General features: G+C 40.9%; 1 protein-coding gene across 1 annotated transcript; it reads left to right on the top strand.

Annotated features, from left to right (window-relative positions):
• Positions 1 to 475: 475 nt before the first annotated feature.
• LOC113449138 (acyl-CoA (8-3)-desaturase-like) lies at positions 476 to 22,014 on the top strand. The gene is made up of 12 exons (XM_026720132.2): positions 476 to 842; positions 4,972 to 5,082; positions 6,578 to 6,775; positions 7,728 to 7,829; positions 7,911 to 8,039; positions 10,427 to 10,484; positions 11,039 to 11,115; positions 11,700 to 11,797; positions 12,521 to 12,617; positions 18,421 to 18,500; positions 20,082 to 20,207; positions 20,929 to 22,014. Exons 1-12 carry the CDS (start codon positions 594 to 596, stop codon positions 20,978 to 20,980), a joined length of 1,377 nt encoding a protein of 458 aa, XP_026575917.1. The 5' UTR covers positions 476 to 593; the 3' UTR covers positions 20,981 to 22,014.
• Positions 22,015 to 22,392: the final 378 nt, after the last annotated feature.

Raw genomic sequence — 22,392 nt, 5'->3', positions numbered from 1 at the left:
TCATTTCTTTTTATTATAATCGACAGAACGACGTTTCATCCATTCTAAAAAGACAACTCAGTAAGCAGGGGCATTGGGCGACTCATTGCCCTAAACCTATTAGCCTATTTTTCAGAGTAAAACTTATTTGACCTAAGGTGCCAGCCTGATGAAATAAGTGATTCAGAGAAGATAGACGGTATGTAAAGATTGTTAATGATTCATGAAATAAGTGCTGCACTATGGGGATAATAAGCTCTTGAAAGGAAAAGAAGTGCTGAGTCTGGGAGCTGAGACTGAAGAAACCCACGAAGACTCGCAAGGTGAAAAACTTGCCATGGGCGTGAGCGTTAATCAAACATACGAAGGCGGCTCAGTTACACGGAGTCATAAAATGAGGAGCCAGCGCTAATTAAGGAAAGACGCCGGAGAGCCAATGATGTATCTTAGCAGCTCGACGGACCAATCAGGTGCCGAAGAGAGAGTTCCAGAGCAAGATTGAGCGCGCTCGATCCTCCTGTTGCTAGAGCTGTTCATGCTGCCTTGTCCGGGAATTGTGGAGTCGTCGAGGAAATCCTTGTTGAAGAAGCACGGAATTTAACCCTGTGGAATAAATGGCTCCTCCGCTGCAGGATACCGGGGTGGGGGCTGTAGGGGGAGAGAAAAAGGCGAACGGGAGCGAAATCTGTTCCCGCCGTTTTTTCACGTGGGAAGAAATCGGTCTGCGCACGGGACGGATTCAGCCTCATCTTCAGGAAAAGTGGCTTGTGATTGACAGGAAGGTCTACGACATCAGCAGCTTCTACAAGCGGCACCCGGGGGGCCAAAGGGTGATTTCCCACTACGCTGGGCAGGATGCCACGGTGAGTACAGCTACGTTCCAGAGTGCTGATTGAGCAGAGGGAGATCTGAATTGGCAAAAGGGCACCTATCCCGAAAGAACACAGAAAAACGGACTTGGAAAGGACCTTGGAGGTCTTCTAGGCAGGAAACCCTATATACCATTCTGGATAAATGGCTGGCCAATCTCTTCTTAAAAACCTCCGGTGATGGACCATTCACCACTTATGAAGGCAAGCTGCTCCACTAATTAACTGTTCTCACTGTCAGGAAATTTCTCAGTTGGACCTCTCTCTGATAAGTTTCCTGTTACTCCTTGCCTAGGTTGGATCTTTCCTTGATTAGTTTCCATCCATTGCTTCTTGTTCTGCCTTCAGGTGCTTTTGGAGAACAGGTTGTACCCCCACAACCCCACTTCTTTGTGACAGCCTCTATAACATTGGAAGACTGCTATCATGTTATCCCTCATCTTTCTCTTTGTTAGATCAGTCTACACAATTACCGCAACCAGCTTCCTATTCATCTTAGTTGCTCTTCCCTGCACTCTTAGAGCCTCAGCATTTTTTTTAATATGGTGGTGATCAGAACTGGATGCAGTATTCCAAGTGTGGCCTTACTAATATAAAGCAGTGCTATCACTTTGTGGGATCTTGATAGTATCTTTTTGGATCTTGAGCCTATCTTCTAAAAAAATTTACAAATTTCTTTAAAATTTATAAATTAAATTTAAATAAATTTGGATTATCCTTGTCCTCATTACAATAGAGCTCACTGAGAAATTCAAGGATTCATGAGGTTGCTCCCATCTTGAAGCGTTCCTCACTGAGGAATAGTGCCCATAAATATTCCTTGGAGTTACAGATGGTTTTGCTTTCATAGTCAGGACTTTTCATACCAGCTTCCCCCCTCCTTGCAAATTTGGGTGGTTTCTAAACTCTCCTCAGTATAATCTTTTCCCAGCCAGCCTTGGTGTCATCTTGGCATAATTCACATAAACTAATTGGTGTTTGACAAGTTTGACAAGTTATTTGAGTCAGCTCTCCTCATTAAAATTCTATTTTATAATTCTTGTTTTAATGTATAATCTGACCTCTTTAAATAGCATTGCTGTTTTAAAAAATAAGTCTAGCTTCAAAGCACCTCTGATGAATATAAAATTCATTGAAATATAGCAGTAAGGTTGAGTAAAAATGTTTATGATCACAATGTTAGATGTGCCATTGTCATTTTTAAATTTTGAAAATGGTCTTCGATAAGCTGATGTTTTAGAGTGTGATGTTTGTCAGGAATACTTTAAAATTATTTAGATCCAGATTGATCCCCAGCATTTGTAATGTCAAGACTGGTTTGTGGTTTGATCATATTTGAAAAGTTTACTAATCAATTATTTTTGACTGCTTGATTAAAGTTTACATAGAGTATGTATTTTTGTTTTCTAATACATGAGATAGAAGTATAATAGAAGTATTGGCTAAATGAAGAACCCTTGATTGTAAGGTGCAATGTGATTTACTTCTAATAGAAAATACTTAACAGCAAGATGTTCAGATGACAGTGCTGAAGCCTGCCTATGTTGAAAGAGGAGAAGTTACACTGAGAAAATTCATTAGTTTTTCGAAAGCTCTCTTATTTGCTGTTTGAAAATGGAGCAAGAACATCCAAATTGATCTCTCTCTCTCTCTCTCTCTCTCTCTCATATTAGGTGCATGAAATCATATGCATGGACTAGTTAATAATAACTTCATAATGAGAAAGATTATTGTAAATGCATAATGTGAAAAAATTGTGGAAAGATGCTATCTGTTGCCCTGTATACTCCAAAGTGTCTTTTGCTTTTGAATCCAAGTGATACATGTTCACATATGCTTATAGGGAAGTATTTGACCAATAGAAGAATTAGGCTAAACTTCTTAAAATTGGCAAATTAGGAACTCAAATTATTAGTAATGGTTAAACTTGTGTGTGTATACGCATGCATATACATGCATGCACATATACACATACACACATATACATATATACATACATACCAAGCAATGGAGCTAATAAAGTAAGAAGGATGTGGTTGTAGAGCATTTTCTACAATTCATTAAAAGGGATTTATTATTTTCAGACTTCTGTGTAAGCTGAAAAATAAAGTTGTGGCTGCTTTAAAGAAATGATTTATTAAATCAACATGACTCTTTAAACAGCTCCTAGTACTTTTGAGGATTGTGCCTGGAAAACACAAACCTACTTAAATAAACAGTGACGAGCTAAAAGAGATCCAACACAATTCTTCCAAATCCTTTTTGAAATGTTTATGACCACCACAGCCAGGATTTCTTAAAAGTGAATGTATGTAAGCTTTTGCTCCAGGTCATGTTTTAGAATGAAGTGCAGATCCAAGGCTGTGTGTCCCCAAAAGCCTTGATACAGCCTCAAAGATCTCTGAAAATTTTACCCACAGTTAATAAAAAATATTAAATACCAGTGATTATACTAATTAAATCTAAATATGAATAAAACCAAAATTTTGTGCGTTACTTTTTGAATAATGACTCCCAGGTTAATGCTCAAACTCTAGATCAGTGGTTCCCAAAGTGGGTGGTACCTCCTGGGGGGCAATGGGATGACTTATGGGGGCACTAAGAGGCAAGGGGGGTGGCAGAGGAGTGCTGGAGGTGGGCCTCTCGCAGGGTGCAATTCAGCTCCCCACCCCACCCCACTTGCCTGGCTTGCTGGTGGCCTACCTTGTTGGAAGTGTGTGTGTGTGTATGTGTGTGTTTCAGGTGGGTCTCAGCTTAGGAGGAGAAAGCAAAGGAGGAAGGGAAGGGATAGAGAGAGAGAAAGAGAGAAGGAAAGAGGAAGAGACAAGAAAGTAAGGAAAGAAAAAAGGGAGAGAGAAAGGAAGAAAAGGGATAGACAAAGAAAGGGGGGATGGAAGGAAGGGACAGAAAGAGAAAGAAAGAAAGAGGGAGGGAGGAGAAAGTGAATGGGATGGAGGGAGGGAGGGAGAAAGTGGGAAAGAGAGAGAGAAGGAAGAGACAAGAAAGAAAAGAAAGAGAAAAGGGAAAGAAAGAAAAAGGGAGAAAGAAAGGAAGAAAAGGGATAGACAAAGAAAGGGGGATGGAAGGAAGGGACAGAAAGAAAGAGAGGGAGGGAGGGAGGAGAAAGTGAATGAGATATCTAGTCCAACCACCTGCTCCAGCAGGGTTAGAAGGGTGTGTGTGTGTGTGTGTGTGTGTGGCAGTCAAAACTCCAAAAACAGGTCAAGTAGCTCTGGAGAGGTCAGTCATAAATTAGAACACTTGCTAAGCAACCGGCCATTAAGCGAGGACCACTTGTATTTGGTTTTCCAGTCACATAGCCACGCCTACCCAGTCACATGACCATCAAACCACATCCACCCGGTCACATGATCAAGCCATGCCCAGCCAGCAAGCCATACCCAGCCAGTCACGTGACCACCAAGCTATGCCCACAAATTAGGCCACGGCCACAGAACCAGTTGTTGAGAAATTTGAATCTCACCCCCGGGTAGGGGTACTGCGGATGAGTTTGTAGCACTAAGGGGGCGGTGGACTGAAAAAGTTTGGGAACCACTGCTCTAGATGCCATCGGTGGACACTGACTGAATAATGTATAATACTGTTTTAAATGTAAGCTCTTTGTGACTGCTGGTTAGACAGTATATGGTTAGTTTAGGAATGAGAGCTGTCCCCTTAAGGGAATGCTTCATGGGAAATGTAGTTAATGCCTCTTGGGAGATGTAGTTCATGTCACATAGTCACATTTGTAATCCTGATTGGTCACTGAATTGATCTCTGGTTGGGCTGGGGGAGTTTGGGGGCATTTTTACCTGGACCCTGAGCTGGAGTTTTCCTTTGCTATAACTCTATGGGATGAAGATAACCATCTTTTCTAATGAGGCGACTATTGAGGCAAAGATTGGACATTAGATGAATCTCTACATAACTAAGAGTCATACTTTGGGGATACCTAATAAAGTCCAATAAATTAAGTGGAAACTTTTGTAGTGTTGGATTGCTTGTCCCGAGCTCCTTAAAGGCATTCAGCAGCGTGGGACAAGAAAGTGACTACTGTTCAGTTTAAGTTTAGTTTAAATCTGTGTTTCTCATTCTGTTTAATATGATAACTTTTCTCTCACAGGATGCATTCACAGCATTTCACTTGAGTAAGGCTCAACCAAACAAGTATTTGAATTCCTTGCTGATAGGAGAACTGGCACATGATCAACCAAGTTGTGAACCCAGTAAAAATGTGAGTGTTTGTAAGACATCAGAATTGGGAATGCAGATATATTTCTATACTTTAAAAAAAAAATACAGCTCAGAGAAAATTAAAATCAGAATTCTATGTTACTGATTGTATGCTAGAGATAAGGAACCTGTGTCCTTTAACAGCTACAATTAGCACAATGAGGAACAGTAGAGAGTGTAATTAAGCACTAGAAAACCACTGGTTGCCTACTTCTGGTCTTACATTACAAGTAGTCCCCAAGGGGGACTAGAATGGTTGTTTCTAAGTAATGCTGTTATAAAAGTCACGTGACTGCATCGCTTAGAGGTGGCAAGTCCAGGTTATTGTAGCTTCAGACATGGAAGTGGAAGGAATTCCAGGTAACATGTGGGTGCAGGCAGAAAGCCCAACATTAATCATATGTAAGTTGGGGAAGGGAGTGCTGCAATGCAGTGCAGAGTCAGAAAGATCCCAAGAGAGTGTAAGGGGCACATAAAATGCAGGGAGGCTGGGGGAAGCAAGTACAGGCTGAGCAGGCTGACTGCATCTGTTTGAGCACAGGGAGGCCAGGGAAAGAGGATGTGCTGTATGTGCAAGTGAAGGTGAAGGTGAAGTGGGTGTGGCAAGTGAGAATGAAGAAAGGATATGGGCAGAGGAGACTTACCCAGCCAACTTGCAATCTTCCCTGCCTACTTCCCCATTGCCTTTGCATATGGGAAGATGCTGGTCATCAACTGCGAAGCCTTCCATTGCATAAGGCAATATCCTTTCTCCTATTGTTTCTGCCCTAGATCTAGTAAAAAAAGGATGCTCTGGGTGCTCTTCTATTAAGCAGGGTCATCTTTTTGGAGTCGTGCCTTCTCAACGACAGTACCTGTCCTGTGGAACGCTATGCCTCTCACCCCAACATTTGGGTGACCTGTTAGCCTTCACAACATATTGAAGACCTGGCTGTTCACACAGGCATTTAGATCAGGGAAGAAGATGAGCTGTACTGCTATTGATGGTTAATAGTTAGTTGTTTATCCTTAGGCAGGGGGGAGAGTTATATTTGGGGGTGTTGTTCGTTTTTAAATGTAAGTCATTCAAAGTCATTTGTATGAGATGGGCGGCCATATAAATGAACTCTGTCACTGAGAACTTTTTATGTTATGACCTTCATACTTTTTAAAAATATTAAATAAGAGGAATCAGAACTGAGTAAGACCGTCCAGTCAAGTTGTTGGACTTGGCCTCCTGCAACCAGATACCGTCCAGTGTCTCTTGGATGATGACTCTGAATTCTGAGTAGTAATTATATTCAATAAAGTATAATATAATACAATACAAAATGAAATAAAGGCACCATACACAACTAGGCAGCATCAAGGTGGTTGTCAAAATTTAAAACAATACCAAGAAAAAGCTTGGGGAATTACATTTTATAATCAACATTTCATATTATTATTTGTATGATTATGGAACTAAGTGATTCTTTTCATCTGGAATGACAAATTTTGTTGGGTTTTCCCCACAGCAATTGCTTATTAATGACTTCCGGGAACTGCGATCAACTGTTGAGAAAATGGGACTTCTGACGCCAAGTCTCCTGTTTTTCAGTCTGATTTTTCTTCATATTTTATTCTTTGATATCTCTGCCTGGCTGATAATCTGGTATTTTGGCACATCTTCAATACCATTCTACACAGGTGTTGCATTTTTTACTATTGCTCAGGTACGGTATGGATCTTGTCATGTAATAAGAATAGGCATCTTTTTCTGTATATGTAGAGGATCTAAAGAATTTCACACATTTCACTAAAGTGAGATAAGTACAATAACTAGATCTGGGAGGGTTTCTTCTGTACTGCAACAGCATTATTCGTTATGTCACATAACATAACAGCCTTAGCCTCTGGGACCATGATGGCGAACCTGTGGCATGCATGCCGGAAGTGGCATGCAGAGCCATCTCTGCCGTCACACGAGCCATCACCCCAGCTCAGTTCCACTGCGCATGTATGCACGCCTCCCACCAGCCAGCTAATTGTCGGGTATCTGCTGTGCAGGCACAGGGATGGGGCGCATGCGGGAGATGCGTGTGCATGTGCAGGGGGTGGGGGGGCATGGGTTATGCACGCATGTGTAGGGGAAGGCAGGGGGTTTGTGCATGCATGCACAGGGGGCAGGGGGTCATGCATGTGTTGCATTATGGGTGCAGGCACATGTGCATGCGCACGCGGGCATGTTTGGCATGCAACGATGAAAAGGTTAGCTGTCACTGATCTGGGATATTTTCATTCAGTTTTGCAATTTAACGGCAGTACAGTTAGCACCTGGTTATTCTTTTCAAAGTCAGAATCAAATTACAGGCGGTGCTTGATTAAACTTCAGTAATTGGGACCGGAATTTCCATTACTAAGCGATACGGTTGTAAAGTGCAATATCATGTGACTGCATCACTTAATGACAGCAATCCTGGCCATTAAATTGACAGTCCATGGTCCAAATGCAATTCATAGACAGGGACCAATTAGGCCTTTTCAACTTAAAGGTTGCAGGTTTACAGAATCTTATTTTATTTAACATGAATATCTCCCTAAAATGTGTTCTAATGCATTGATTTAGTTCTATATGGTAGAGTATATGAAATTAACTTCATTTTTAAAAAAGATTTCTTTTTCCAGACCCAATTGTCTTGGCTCCAACATGATTTGGGTCATCTGTCAGTCCTTAAAACATCCAAGGGAAACCATATTGCCCATAGGATCATCTTGAGTCTCCTGAAAGTAAGTGTCCTGACCTTTAAGGAGGCTTTCCTTTTTGTCCTCCTATGATCTGAAAGTCTACTCTTTTCTCCTTTCTTCTAGGGATTTCCAGCCAAATGGTGGAATTCCTTACATTTCCAGCATCATGCCAAACCAAACTGCTTTCGTAAAGACCCTGATCTGAACATGCATCCCATTGCATTTTCCCTAGGGAAGAAACTATCTAGAGAGGTACATTTGTGGAGTGCATATTATTGAAAAGCAATTTTAGAAGAACAAATAGAAGATACTGAAAGCAATACATCTTCATTATCTGTGTTTTGTGTTTGCCAAGTCATTTTGTTGTTTTTACTTTTTCTTTTAAACCTAATTTGATTTACTTTTACTGGATCCTTTTGTTTGATTTGTTGTTATAGGTAGTCCTCGTTTGGCACAATTGGTTGCTAAGTAAAACCACAACTCTATTTAGGATCTTACTTCAGCTTTCCTTTAGGCTTTAACATTTGCAAGTAGTCTTTGTTTAGTGACCACAATTGAAGCCAGCAACTTGGTTGTTAAACAGAATGGTCACTAAGTGAAACTGAAGTTGTGCTTATGATCTTCCTTCAGCTTTCCATTGCTTTATAGACCTGGAAAAGTTGTAAATGCAAGGATTGGTGACAAGGATGGAGTCTGAAATATTAATGTGAAGTGTGCATAAGACTGCATCTTTCAGCTACAAATCTGTCTTTTTTGGTCTCTCTTCCTAATGTTGATGATGATCCTGATGTATTAAACTTTTATACCATCTAATTCTCAAGGACTCTGGGTACCTCACAACAATCAAACAAATTACAATAAAATACATAAAAAATAAAGATAAAAATGCCAAGCACAATGAAGTGAGAGGTTTCCCTCATCACAGGCTTGTGTAAAGAGCCAGATCATCAAAAACTCTTCTTAACAATAGCAGGGTAGGGGTCATCCAGATCTTGAGGGGAAGCCTCGTTCCAGAAGGCAGTCTCTGCTACAGGGAAGATAGAGAGTTCTGAGGCGTGGCATCAGTGGTGGTATTCTACCAGTTCGGCCTAGTTCTGGCGAGCCGGTAGCAGCGATGAGCAGCGGAGACCGAACCGGTTCTCTCCTCTGCTGTTGGGCCCGCCTGCCCGCCCAAGTTTCCATGCTCACCTTTATCCACTGAATTTGAAGCGCAGCTGCTTTGCACGCCACAGAATAGTGCCACACAGCAGCTGCTGAAGCAACCGGGATCGTGCAAGCTTGCAGGAGGCAAATTAGAACACCTCTACGCCTGCGAAAATGCCTCTATGCCTGCACAAAGTGCACATTTGGCATGCGCGTGCATGCAAAGTGTGTGTACATGCGCAAAGCGCACCCACCAAGCCACACCCATCGAACCGGTGGCAAAAATATTTGAATCCCCCCACTGGGTGTGGCATTGTTTATTTGAAGGAACCTGGAGCATTCCAGATTGACTGGGCAGATAGTATAGGAGACAGCTGGTCCCTCGGATAGCCAGGCCTTATGCTGTGTAGGGCTTTAGAGATAACAACCAGCATTTTGAATCATACTCAGAAGCAAACCAGCAAGCAGCTGCAGCTTGCAAAGCAGAGGTGTTACACATTCCAAGGCAAGCCCATTACTTGCTCATGCTGCCACAATCTGGATCCGTTAAAACAGCATGCTCCCTGGGGAGCCTTAAAGGGGTGCCTTCTCTATTTTTCAAGGGAAGCACTATGTAGACAGCTTTGGAGCAAGGTGGGTTTGATTTAAATCACTATGGTAATAAAAAGGCTTGATTTAAATCATAATTTTTAAAGAGCATCTGTTCATCTCTGTCCCACAGCGGCTCCTCCTCTGACCTGCTGTTGACTTACCAACAGTCCTAATACTGTAGAATATACAGCCTCATGCTACATAACTAAGCTCCATTTCATGCTGAATAAACTAAATTATTAATGTATCTTGAATAGAAAAATATCTTTAGATAGTTTTTTATTCCAAAAGCATTTTATTTAAATAAATTTGATAAAAAATTTAAAAAGAAATCGATTTAAATTTTTTAAAATCCATTTTTTTTTATTTTAAAAAATCATCGATTTTTATCCAGCCTGCTTTGGAGTAATCAGGCTATGGGATGACTAGGGCATGAATGATTGTCTGAAGGTTCTCCCCACCACCACCCCAAACAAATTTAGGAAAGGGCACAATTGGTGTATCAAATGGAGTTTTCCAAAGATCTTCCTAGCCACAGCTAACACCTGCTATTCAAACAGGAGCTCCAAATCCAGATAGACCCCCCAGATTGCATACTAACCTTAAGAAGATAAAAGGTGGAATATTCCTATACCTGGGCAGTGCAAATAGCCACTTATAGCCACTCAGTCTTAGTAGGATTTATGTTATCCATTCTTCCTTTAGCTGTCTTAGCTGCAGCTGATTCAGAATGCAGTGGCACAGACTACAATAGCAGTAGATTCACAACACCTGAACATTTTGACCCTGCTCATACTCGGCAGCTGCCCATAGTCCATGTGTCACACTAACATAAATAATGAAAGGAGCATAAGGAAATATATCTCTGTTGCTTGAATGAACTACTGATGTATCTTTCTTCATAGCTTGGATTGCAGAAAAAGAAGTTCATGCCTTACAATTATCAACACAAGTACTTCTTCAGTAAGTATCTCTGTCACAGAAAAATACCACATATCCGTTATTTGCACTGCCTCCCCTGATTTGTAGGGCAGGGAGCTATAGGTTACAGCATCTAAGATAGTGAATTTGCAAATCAAAGGCTATAAGTTCATCAGAGAAGACTTCTATGTTGAGTTCTGGGATGAAAATGAGAGTTGACAGTATCATAAGAATTTGGAATAAAGACAAATGGTAACATCAGAAATGGAGAGTGAGAAGGTGACAAATTATATGCTGGTTTATGACCGCAATAAAGATTGATTTGATATGAGAAATTAAAGATGCTGAATCATTACAACACAAAAAAATAAGATTGAGGAAATATAGAATAATAAATACTTTACTTTATTGCCTGGTGATGAAACATGTTAGTTTTTGAATTTATTAAGTTGAATTATGAACAGAACATAGTTCTGAAATAACAAATATAAGCCAAATAAGGAGAAAGTGTAGGATGCACTATAACAATTACAACTTGAGCAAAAGAGTGAATAAGCGTGTTTTTAAAGAGATGTATATTTCTTCTTATTTAACAGTAATTGCACCACTCTTAATAGTTCCCTTCTTCCAGTTCTCCATATACCATTCTACAATCAAACGCAAAGAATGGGTGGTAAGTATGCCAACCTAGGGATATGTACAAATGAGAAAAAAATATTTCAGATCTACATGTCATCATGTTCTGGAAATTCGGTTGAGCTACTTTGGATCAGCTCCAATTTGACAGAACTGAAACCTAGAATGCTTTGGTTACTCCCAGTTTCAGATGAAACAAAATCTGGATAGGACAAGTGTTGGGGGGGAGGGCGGGCTGGTATTCTTTATTTCACTGCTTGCCCCCACTTTCAGTTTATTTTTATCCCTTGGCTAATAGGCTGCTGATCTAGCATGTTATGTCCCACTGGCCACCTCACTTTATTATCTCCCCTTTTTATCTTCCTCCCCTGCCTCCTGTCAGGCACCACCAGCAAACTTGTATTATTTTTTTTCCAAGGCCCCAATCTCTTAACATTTTCTGCCCCCCAAAAGCTGTATTTACATCCATTCTGGAGTGAAATAGTTTCTGTGTGGAATATTTTGCCTATTCCCCATTCTTCAAAAGCCTATATTGCTAATGGGAGCTTATTTTCTAAGAAATATTATAGCATAGGATTACTTATAGAAAATACTGTCTTTTCTCACTTTCTTCTGAAACAGGATCTAGCCTTGATTGTCACTTACCAGATCAGAATCATCCTTGTCTACATGCCCATTATGGGGTTTAAGTGTTTCATGGCATACTACTGGATGTCCAGGTAATCCCAACTTCATTTTTTTCTTAAATAATTATCAATTACTCATAAAATACCACTCACAAAACAGAAGTGCTATATGACCACATTCTGGACCACTGGAAATTTCCAAGTGGTTTTCAAGGACAGCGCCACACATGAGATAACTAAGGCATGAATAACTGTGAGGAGGGCTTCCTGGTACAGTAATGGGCATAAATGCTGTACAAGATAAACATGTGCAAAAACCTAGCCACAATGAACAACTTGTTGTTTGAGCAGGAGCATACCCACCAAATTGTGTACTAGTTACATCTACCAGTTCAGCTCCATTCAGAACCCCACACTGAAAATCCCCAAACTTAGAAAGTCCATGTACCCACAACCATTTGGTCTTCTTAAGATTGAGGTTAACTCTGCCTTCAAACTTTCACAGCCTGTAGTTATTGGAAAAAAACATATCGACAACACCATTCAGCCAATCAAGGGTCAAAATATTCAGCAGAGTACTAGTAATGTATGGATGGCATCTGACCCCCTGATGACAGATGGACACCTTTCTCCAAAGTGGCAAATTGCTCAGTAGCTTTACTGAAAACATTTGGAAAATCAAACATACAATTTATGTGTCTTCATTATAATGAAATGTGCTTTCATTCCATCTTTATTGTTCAACTACTTCCATAGTATTACGTGAAAGGGTGCTTAGCAAAAAATAATAATTTGACACTATATTGCACTTTGCAGATTTCTGGAAGCGGCTTGGTTTATCTGGGTTTCACAAATGAATCACATTCCAATGAATATTGACTATGACACAAACATGGACTGGGTATCTACCCAGGTAAGTCTATTTCCTCTTGTTCAAAGCATTGATTTTTGAGATGGATCACTGAATGATTTGGGAAGAAACCAATGTGTCAGATTTTCAAGTAATGAAATCCATGTTAAAAAAAAAAATAACAAAGTCCATCTTCAAAAAGATTTATTTTATTTAGGAAAACATCAAATTGGCAAAGTCCATGGTAATTCCAGATCTCACACAACCCGGAATTACTCCACAATATTAGAAGTTAGAAAAAAAAAACCATAAGTCACATTCTCCAATAGAAGTATTACAACGTTGCTTGATGTCATAAATCTCTACCACCAGGGCCCCAAGCCTAGACACCTCATTTCCCACGGGAAAGAAGATCACCTAGCCATAACACTCTCTTGATCTCCACTCCTCCCACCTTAGGAATGTGGCAAACCTGCAACTTTTCCCACCATGACTGCCACAGGGAAAATAAGAAAAAGAATATATACTAAAACAAACTAAAATGGCTACGCTTATGTCAATTTCGATTTTGACAGGCTGCCCTCCCTCATTGGAAAAGAAACCCCTGCAACGACATATAATACACAAAGATTGAAATTAGGTTAAACACAATCATACAATGCACATTTTAACCTCATCTGACACCCAAGAATTTGGTTTTGACTTGTGTGGATATTTTTCATGGAATCTCCCCACCAATCTATCACCATTTACTTTCCAGCTATTAACCTAAGTTGTGAAATTGGATAGCCTTTCCAATAAATTAAATATTGTAACTTCCCCCTGAAAATCCTAGAATCCAAAATTTTCTTAAGTTCATAATGTTCATGCCCTGCAATAGACAAAGGCTTCAGGGGTGCCTGTTCTGCAGGCCTCAAGGAAGAAGTACCATGTTTCTCCAACAATATGCGCCCCCCCCCCCCATAGGAAGACCCAGCATGTTTTCTAGGCATAAAATGAAATTAAGCCCCTCCCCCCAAATTTAGGCCTAGTTTAAAACGTGTGAAATTGGGGGGGGAGGCAGGGGGGAAACTTGCCATTAGGAGTGCCCAGCGGGCAGCTACGCCCCATCATCAGCCGCTCCTAACAGCCAATCATGGTGGAGCATGGAGGGCTCCCTTACCCCTCCCTTACCTGGGTCAGCAGGCGGGCGGCGTCGGCGTGGATGTCTGGCAGCATTTCAGCCGCTCCTCAGGCCTCCATAGCTTCCATGGTTCCCACTGGTTCTGGCGCCTCTCTCGCCAGTGCCGTCTCCAACAACAGCATCTAAGTCTCTCCCTCTTTTCCCCCGTCCCCGTAACAACAGGAAAAAAAACAACATTTTGAGGTACCTGGGAGCACCACGCGCTGCATTTTGGTTTAATCCTGAGCTGCAGCTGTCCCTCTTGCCAGTGCCATCTCCAACAACAGAAGCGTTTCAGCTGCTTCTTGGGTGGGGGAGCCGCTTTTGTAACTTCCATGGTTCCCGCCGCTGCTGCCGCTGTTATTGGAGATGGCACTGGTGAGAGAGGGACAGCTACAGCATGGCCTGGGAACTTGGAATGCAGGAACAGGCTGCGCACCAGGACTTTTGCAAACTTGCAGAGCCTGAGGCTGGAGCACCAAGGGTAGCAGCAGCAGAGACGCTCGCTCGGCTCTTCTCACACCCACCCAGCCGCTCGGGATTAAACCAAAATGCAGCGCGCAGCGCTCCCAGGTACCTCAAAATCTTTTTTTTCCTGTTGTTAGGGGGACGGGAGAAAAGCGGGAGCGACTCAGATGCTGTTGTTGGAGACGGTGCGCCGGGGGGGAGAAATTAATTTACCCCCGAAAAGACGTCCTAGCTGTTTTTTCGGGGCTCAAAAAAAAAATAAGGCCTGGCCTTATTTTGTGAGAAACACGGTAATAACCGGCTTTAATAAACTACTGTGAAACACCAGATGTATCTTCCCCAACAACCTAGGGAGATTAAGTTTCACAGTTACTGGGTTTATTACTTTAATTATCTGAAAAGGTCCTATAAACTTTGGACTTAATTTTCTAGAAGGTAAATGTAACTTTAAATATTTAGTTGACAAATAAACTTTATCCCCCACTTTAAATTGTGGCTGCTGGGAACGATGTTTGTCAGCTTGTATTTTTTGGATCTGTGCTGCCTTATTCAAAGCCTTTTTCCATTTAGGGGGAGCGGGTGCTCTCCCTTGAGGTACTGGGGCTGGGGTTAAGCATTCTGATGCTCAATGGTCTAGCTGGCCACAATGAAAACGTTTCATTGACATTTGTTGGGGCTGCTGTTTGACGTCCTTCTCCTTGGCGTGGAAATGAACGTCATGTGAATCGCCTTTTTGGTTTTTTCTCAGTATTGCTCTTCCTGTGCTGTCTGAGGGCGTTGTCCATTTTTATGGCCATCCTGTACCAGTCATAAGATTCTGTCTTCTGGCAAACAACAGCACAGGCAGATTTTTAACAACTTCTCATCTAGGCTTTCTTGGAAATAGTGCACAAGTAATCTTTGAGACCCAATGTATGAGATTAGTGGTCAGGCATCCTGAACTCAAGCACTAAGACCTTGGCGGGTCTACCCTTCTGCCTGATGCTTTTTATTTCAGCCTCTGCTTCTTGTGCTCGGGAAGAATCCTCAAAGTGTGAACGGCACTCTCTTAAGAAGTCATCCACATTATTTAGTTCAGGGGCTCCTTTATCATTTAGCTGGGTGAACTATTCAGATGCCTCTTCCTCCAAATTGTCGCCAAGGAACTCATTTCCATGTCTTTTGATGTAAGACCATGCTCTATTCATGAAAAAAGCAATTTTGCTAGCAGTCCCATCAAACATGATTTTAAAAGGTGTTGGAGCGTTTGCCCACAGAGCTGGTTGTGGGGGGCAGGGGGAGAGGTGGGGGGAGGCGGGGCTGCAGCCTGAGCTGGCCTCCTTTGAGTTTCTTCCCTAACCCATCCTCGGCCTGGATAAAATACCCATCCTGGGGGGATTTGGTCAGCTGGAGGTAAATGAGGTGGGGAGGGCTCATTCCCCGATGGATTCTTTGTGGGCTTCCACCCTACTCACCCCTCCACGTTCCACTCTCGGAGGCAAACGATATGTTAATGGGAGGAGACTATTCTCCCAACAGCTGGGTTAAGCCGAAAGTTGACGGGCTGGAAGCTTTGGTTTCACGATCTCTCCAGGGGTGGGATTTGCCTCCTTTGCCGGCCCCTGCCCTCACGTCCAATCACAAACTGTTCCAGCTGGTCAGGTAGATCCTCGAAAGTTTGGCTGCACACTGCCATTTGGTATTGCCATTCAGCCGGTTCATTGTGGTCTCCCCTCGATCCTATGGGTCCAGTTGCAGCTCTCCACTCTAAGATCGTGGCTCGAGACTCCCTGGCTGCCATTCACAGCCGATCAATTAGTGGGTCAGAAAGGGTTGCTTGGCCAAGCAGGTCTCTTTCTATCCGCTGGATACTTGTGCTTCCAGACCACTCAGTCGGAGATTTCGGGCAGGCCCCCAGCTGGCAGGCAATGTCCTCCACAACCGCCGTTACTCTGATGGTTTCCTGGGGAACTCTTTGGGAGGCTTGCTGCTCAGCCAACAACTTAACACAAGGCCCCCCACAAAGTTTGCACTCACATTCCATTCCCCCCAGATTCCGCCCTTCTGCCACCTTCCCTGAGTCTTTACTGTTACCCAAAACTCCAGGTAAGCAGGCAGGACTCGGGACCCTGAATAAAAAACCCCTCTCCGGGGGTATGGTTTTTGTGAGATCCGGAATACTGTCAGGTTTCCAAGTAATGAAATCCATGTTAAAAGAAAAATAACAAAGTCCATCTTCAAAAAGATTTCTTTTATTTAGGAAAACATCAAATTGACAAAGTTCATGGTAATTCCAGATCTGACACAACCCGGAATTACCCCACAAGTTAGAAACAACCCCCATAAGTCACATTCTCCAATAGAAGTATTGCAACATTGCTTGATGTCATTAATCTCCACCTCCAGGGCCCCAAGCCCAGACAGTTCATTTCCCACAGGAAAGAAGATCACTTAGCCATAATATTCTCTTTATCTCCACTCCTCCCACCTAAGAATGTGGCACCACGTTCAGTCTCTTTTTCCAGAAGAAACATCTAGGAGAAATAAAATTTAAAAGTAACGACCAGCAAATATAAATGACACAATCACAAAAAACACAAAGAAAATGTTCTGTATTGCTACATTAGCATTCTTGTAACCCCTCGTCCTGATTGGCCAGGACGCACGGCACTCGGATTGGCTGAGTGTGCCGCAGCGATTGGCCCGTTCCGAATTGCCCGCGATTGCAGGAAACCGATCGCGGGGGATTCAAAACGGTGTCATTGGCCGCGGCTGGCTGGGCAAGTTCAATATAAGCCGCCACCGATCCGAGGAAAGCCGAGCCGATCTGAGAACTAAATAAAAGAGCTTAAAAAAGGTCACTCAGTCTCGCGTCTCCTTTCTGCGATCGGCGACATGACAGAAAATACAAACTAACTGTGAAAGATGGAAATTTTGTGGTTGGTCAGTACAGAAACTGAAGTAGGTTAAAAAAAATGATCCCCGTATAGAATGCATTGCTGTAATCCAAATAGGAAGTGAGCAAGGCATCCCAGTCAAAGAAAGGGTACAATTGGCACACCAAACCAATCTGTGCAACGGCCTCCACAGCCATGGCTGCCACTTGTTCCTTGAGAAGGAGGATAAATCTATGAGGACCCCCAAATTGTGCACCCACTCAGTCCAGGGGATTGCTAAAAACCCAGACCCACTCTGTCTTGCCACAGCCTTTGCTTACTGACTTCTCTATTTTGACTTTTTATGTAGAGGTTGGTGGTTCTAGGGAACTCTATAATATAGTGAGACAGGTAGGTTTCTCATTTGAGATCTTGTTTTGAGCACAAATTAGCAGCTGCTCTCGAAAGCTGGGAGGTAGGTACAATGAGAAAACCAGGTTTGAACAATCCAGACTTGCTGACTCTTCCAGAAAAGAGGGGCTCTAGGCAAGGGTCCCTAAAATATTGAAGAGCAGGAACGTTACTATCCTGTAGTAACCAGTAGATACTGGGCTGATTCGGTCCTTTATAATCATTAGATTGATCTGTTGGCAGCAAAACTCTGTCAGATTTTGTATACCTCAAAACTGGAGTTAGTTGTTCTTGCCTTAAGGTGAATTCATTTTCATATGAGGAAGGGAGGAAAAGATTGAGATTGCCAGAGCATGTTTTGTCTTGGGTATGTCTTAAATATGCAAGGGAAGGTATTGCTTAAAACCAGATATTTCCACATGGGTTACCACGTGATCTAACAGGGAAAGGAAGCAGCAGATATCTATACAGATTGGGGAGGTAGAGAATGGCTGCCTCTGGAACTGCTCTAGAACATCCTTCCTCTGAACTAATATTAGCTCTGATTTTTTTATCATTCAGAAGAACTGTGAAAACAGTCCTCTTTTATCAGGTTTTGGCGGGGTGGGGAATGAGGTTGTTCTTTAACAGACAGTGATTTGTTAGGATTTTAACATATTATTTTTTATGTTGAAATATGTTTGAATGTTTTAGAATTGCGAGCCTCCTAGAATCTGGTAATCTGGTAAGGGCATAAAACATTTTAAAGTGAATGAATAAATACAAATAATAGCAAAAGGTAGAACTAGCTTCTGTGGATCTAGTTAATACTAGTGAGAGATAAAACAGATCCAGATTTCCAGCTAGGCAATTTGCTCACTGTCACCAGATGTTACATTGGAATAAAAATTAGAATGAAGTATCAGAATGGAAATATTGAATAAGTTTGTGGAACAAGGGAAAAAAATATTCTTTCTTTGTTTTCCCACAGCTCCACGCAACATGCAATGTGGATCAATCATTTTTCAATGACTGGTTCACCGGTCATCTGAATTTCCAGATTGAACACCAGTAAGTAAAACCTTAACAATAGTATTTAGACTTATATACCGTGTCACAGTGCTTTACAGCCCTCTCTAAGTAATTTACAGAGTCATCCTATTGCCCCCAACAATCTGGGTCCTCATTTTACCAACTTCGGAAGGATGGAAGGCTGAGTCAACCTGGAGCCTGGTGAGATTCAACCTGCCAAATTGCAGGCAGTCAGCAGAAGTAGCCTGCAGAACTGCATTCCAACCACTGCACCACTGCAGCTCCTTAACATAATATTACTTAATTATAAATGTCTCTGGCAAATATAAAACTCCTTGCAGTGAGTTTAACCTTCTTTTGAGACTATAAAAAAAAACCAAGAGAGATTTTTATTTAAGTTCAAGAATTATTTGCAAGAAACTTAATTAAGCAAAGATGTAAGAAAGTTTTAAAATGGACAAGGGCACAGTCCTTTTTTTAAATGTTTCTTATTTTTGGTTAAAGTTCTTTGATAATAGTTCATTGAATCAGCTAAAGAGAACAGCTCGGCACACAAATATCTTTAAAGAATGTATACATTTGGGGGATTCTACACAACAAAATATAAGCTTAGGACTCAGACCATATTTCATTTGGAAATATGTTTGTTGTGACAGAAATGAAAGTGGCTGAAAGAAGGAAACAAAGGGAAAACCAAAGTGGTTTGTCTTTATTTTGCCTGCATGGGACGTTTTCTGAAAAAAAAAAAAAAAGACTGCTAGAGCCGAAGGGGTGTGCTAGAACAGTCGGCAACTACAGAAGATATACTTCAGAACTTTTTTCAACAAATGGAATAAATTTTATCAGTTGGGAAATAAAATGGATGCTTTTGAAAAAAAAAATATATGAAATATTTCTAAAGTTAAGAAAGGAGATGAAAGTTGGTTTTCTGGAGAGGTAATACAAATCATTAACTGAGTGAAATTTTTAGAAAATCAAAAGTTCAACAAAGAGAATTGGATAATTTAACTCTTGGAATTGAAAGAAAGACTCTGAGATTTAGTCGTCTGGACATTCCAATGAAAACATTACAGAGTAGCTTATTAAAAAGTGTTGACATTTTTTTTAATCTGGAAGAGGAAGATAGGGAGGCAGAATAAATTACAGATATGGTATAGTGAGGAATGCCCCTAGAGAGGTTTAAGTGCATTTTGTTAAGATATATGACAACTGCAATGAGATTATTTTATGCTCCAAACTGGAAATGCTTGTCACAGCACACTATGGAGGAATGGCTGGTGAAGATGATGGAACCAGAGGAGATGGCAAAATTAACTTCATTGATTTAAAAAAAAGCCCAGTATCTACACTTATGACTGACTGAATTTTTTTTTACTTAAAATGGGAATAAAGCATTATGATTTGTGGTTTTGATGATTAGAAAAAAAAATGGATAATAGAAAAAATGACTTTTTCGTAGTATAGAGTAAGCAATAATTGTGAAATTGTACCTATATTTGCTGCATAGGAAATTGGAAGCTTTTTCATTCTTTATTAGTTTGTGTTTTTTATGTGATCTGTGAATCTTTTAATCAGCTTTATTTTTAAAAAAATAAATCAAACTTTTTTATTTCTCTACAGCCTTTTCCCCACAATGCCTCGCCACAACTATAGTAAAGTAGCTCCTCTTGTGAAATCCCTCTGTGCCAAGTATGGTATTACCTATCAGAGCAAGCCCCTACTTACAGCCTTTGGAGACATTTTGCGGTAAATATGGCAAGAATTTTATGAACTCTGTTTCGATTGGCTCCGGTAAAACAGTTGATAGGCTGAAGCAGATAAAAGGGCAACTGAACAAAGCTAAATTGATGTCTCCCTCACACGGTCTATAGTGGGAGCAAATCAAGCCTTGCCCATGTTTCATTGTGCGGTGCATAATAAAGGCAGCTCCTTGAAATCTGGAGTTTTGCTAGGCAGTATATACCTGATAATAAGAACTGCAATAGCACCATAGAACGAATGGATACCGTAGTAACAGCTATGTAATCTCTAAATCTTACGGAAATAAATCATCTTTAGAGCATGATTTTAAACAAATGATTTACCAGAACGAGAAATTCCAGAGTCTGAGATCTGGTTCCTTGCATCCTCCACCTAGGCTTCTGATGGGAATGAAAGACAACATATATTCTCACATTATCTTAGTGATTAGGTAAGATCAGGGCAAAACTAGAATAGTCCTTGAGAAATGATGGTCAGGATGCCTGCTTCTTCACATTTGGGGAACAATCATTTGACACAAGTGGAAATTTTTCCTCACTCAGTTGCAATGGAAAAAGACTCTCTGTATACTGATCAATGTGCACAGAGATGAGAATCAAAGAAATGTAAGGGGGTAACAAAAATGTTGAAGGATCGGGAAGGCACATATTGTGACACATACTCTGCCTCCCCTTTCTGTGTAATCAAAGACTACACTTTCTTACAGATCTCTTAAGCTCTCTGGAGAAACCTGGCTTGAAGCATATCTGCATGGATAAACGTTTTGAGAATGAACTCCATCCCAATGAAGATGCATCAAGCACTAGAGGGCAGCTGGTGGACTAAAGAAGAATGTGGGGTCTAGTGGGTAAATAGGCTAAGTGACAGTTTTGCTGGGATGGGATAATTGTGATACTTTTCTTTGTTCTCTGTACAGTGTTTCCTTGGATCTGTATTATGTTTGTATTATGGCATTTGGGAGATGTGCAAAAGATGAATTAGTACCCTTGTATTTCACTTGTTGCTTCTATGAGATTGAAACTGAGCTTTCTTTTTCCTTGTTTTGGGGAAGGTTCTCATATGGGAGAGGCACAGGGTTTAGAACAGAAGGGTGAGGTAATGAGAAGAAAGAAGATAAAAATGCAGTTTGTGAATAACATGTTACTTGAAGTTTTAGGATAGCTTGCAAGGTCCAGTTTCTTTTGAAAGAGCAAAAGTCTTAGTTTAAAAAAACAACAACCCTGTTGGATATTTGAAGTTTGAATCTTCAAAATATTGCAAAAAAAAGAATATGTTTGATTGGTTAGGGTTTTAATGTTCTTAAGAAGGAGAAATAGTAAATTCCTTAAATGTGATCCAAACCATGAGTTTTGGGAAGATTGTTTTACACCCAAATGGAATCAACAAGACCAAAAACCTTCCATTCTGTCAAAGTTCCATGTCCATACCTTAACCAAAAACTGTGACCCACCTCAATGCCAATTTTTGAGCTTCAGCAGAAATAGCATAGTTGATGCTCAGGTAAATGCAGATTCAATGCCGACCCTTTAGGTTACACACTTTTAAAAGTGTACTTTAGAAGGAAGGATGACTCTTCCACTGTATTGTGGACCACAGCCTCTGGAAAGTTAAGACCTGAAGTCATGACATTTGTCTGGCACAGGATTGAGTGAAATAATTTCTTTGTTAAATATATGTTGCACTAATGTGTGATTGATGCTCTTCTTTGATCCTTTAGCACAGTTCACTAAGATGTACACCACTTCATGTGTACCTATTTTATTTATTTGTATCTTAATATATTTCATGAACTGTTTTCCCAATGTGTGTGTGATTGTCTTTTTATTCAGTACTATAAATTTGAGCAGGAATGGAAAGATGAAACTTCTTTATGATTTTGAAGAATATTATAATTTCCTTGAAATATATTAAAAACCAGGAAGTAAGAAGATAGGGAAGATACTTTTCCCCTGCAGTTATCCCAGTGTCTAAACATGAAAACCTTTCTCCCATACAACAAGTTGCACTGGAGTAGATTATTGGGCATGAGTGAGTGCTCTGGGATAACAGAATCTCAATTACTGTAGTGCAACAATAACTAGGCAAAAAGGCTGACACTGTAAATGTGTAATTACTGTGCAAAAATATTTTTGAAGAGGGATTTGTCATGAATTTAAAACGTTGCAAAAGT

This window comes from Pseudonaja textilis, chromosome 1 (genome assembly GCF_049901715.1).
Source record: "Pseudonaja textilis isolate UNSWEBS1 chromosome 1, rPseTex1.2, whole genome shotgun sequence".
NCBI classification, from domain to species: domain Eukaryota; kingdom Metazoa; phylum Chordata; class Lepidosauria; order Squamata; family Elapidae; genus Pseudonaja; species Pseudonaja textilis.
This window is presented reverse-complemented; position numbering and strand designations above follow the sequence as displayed.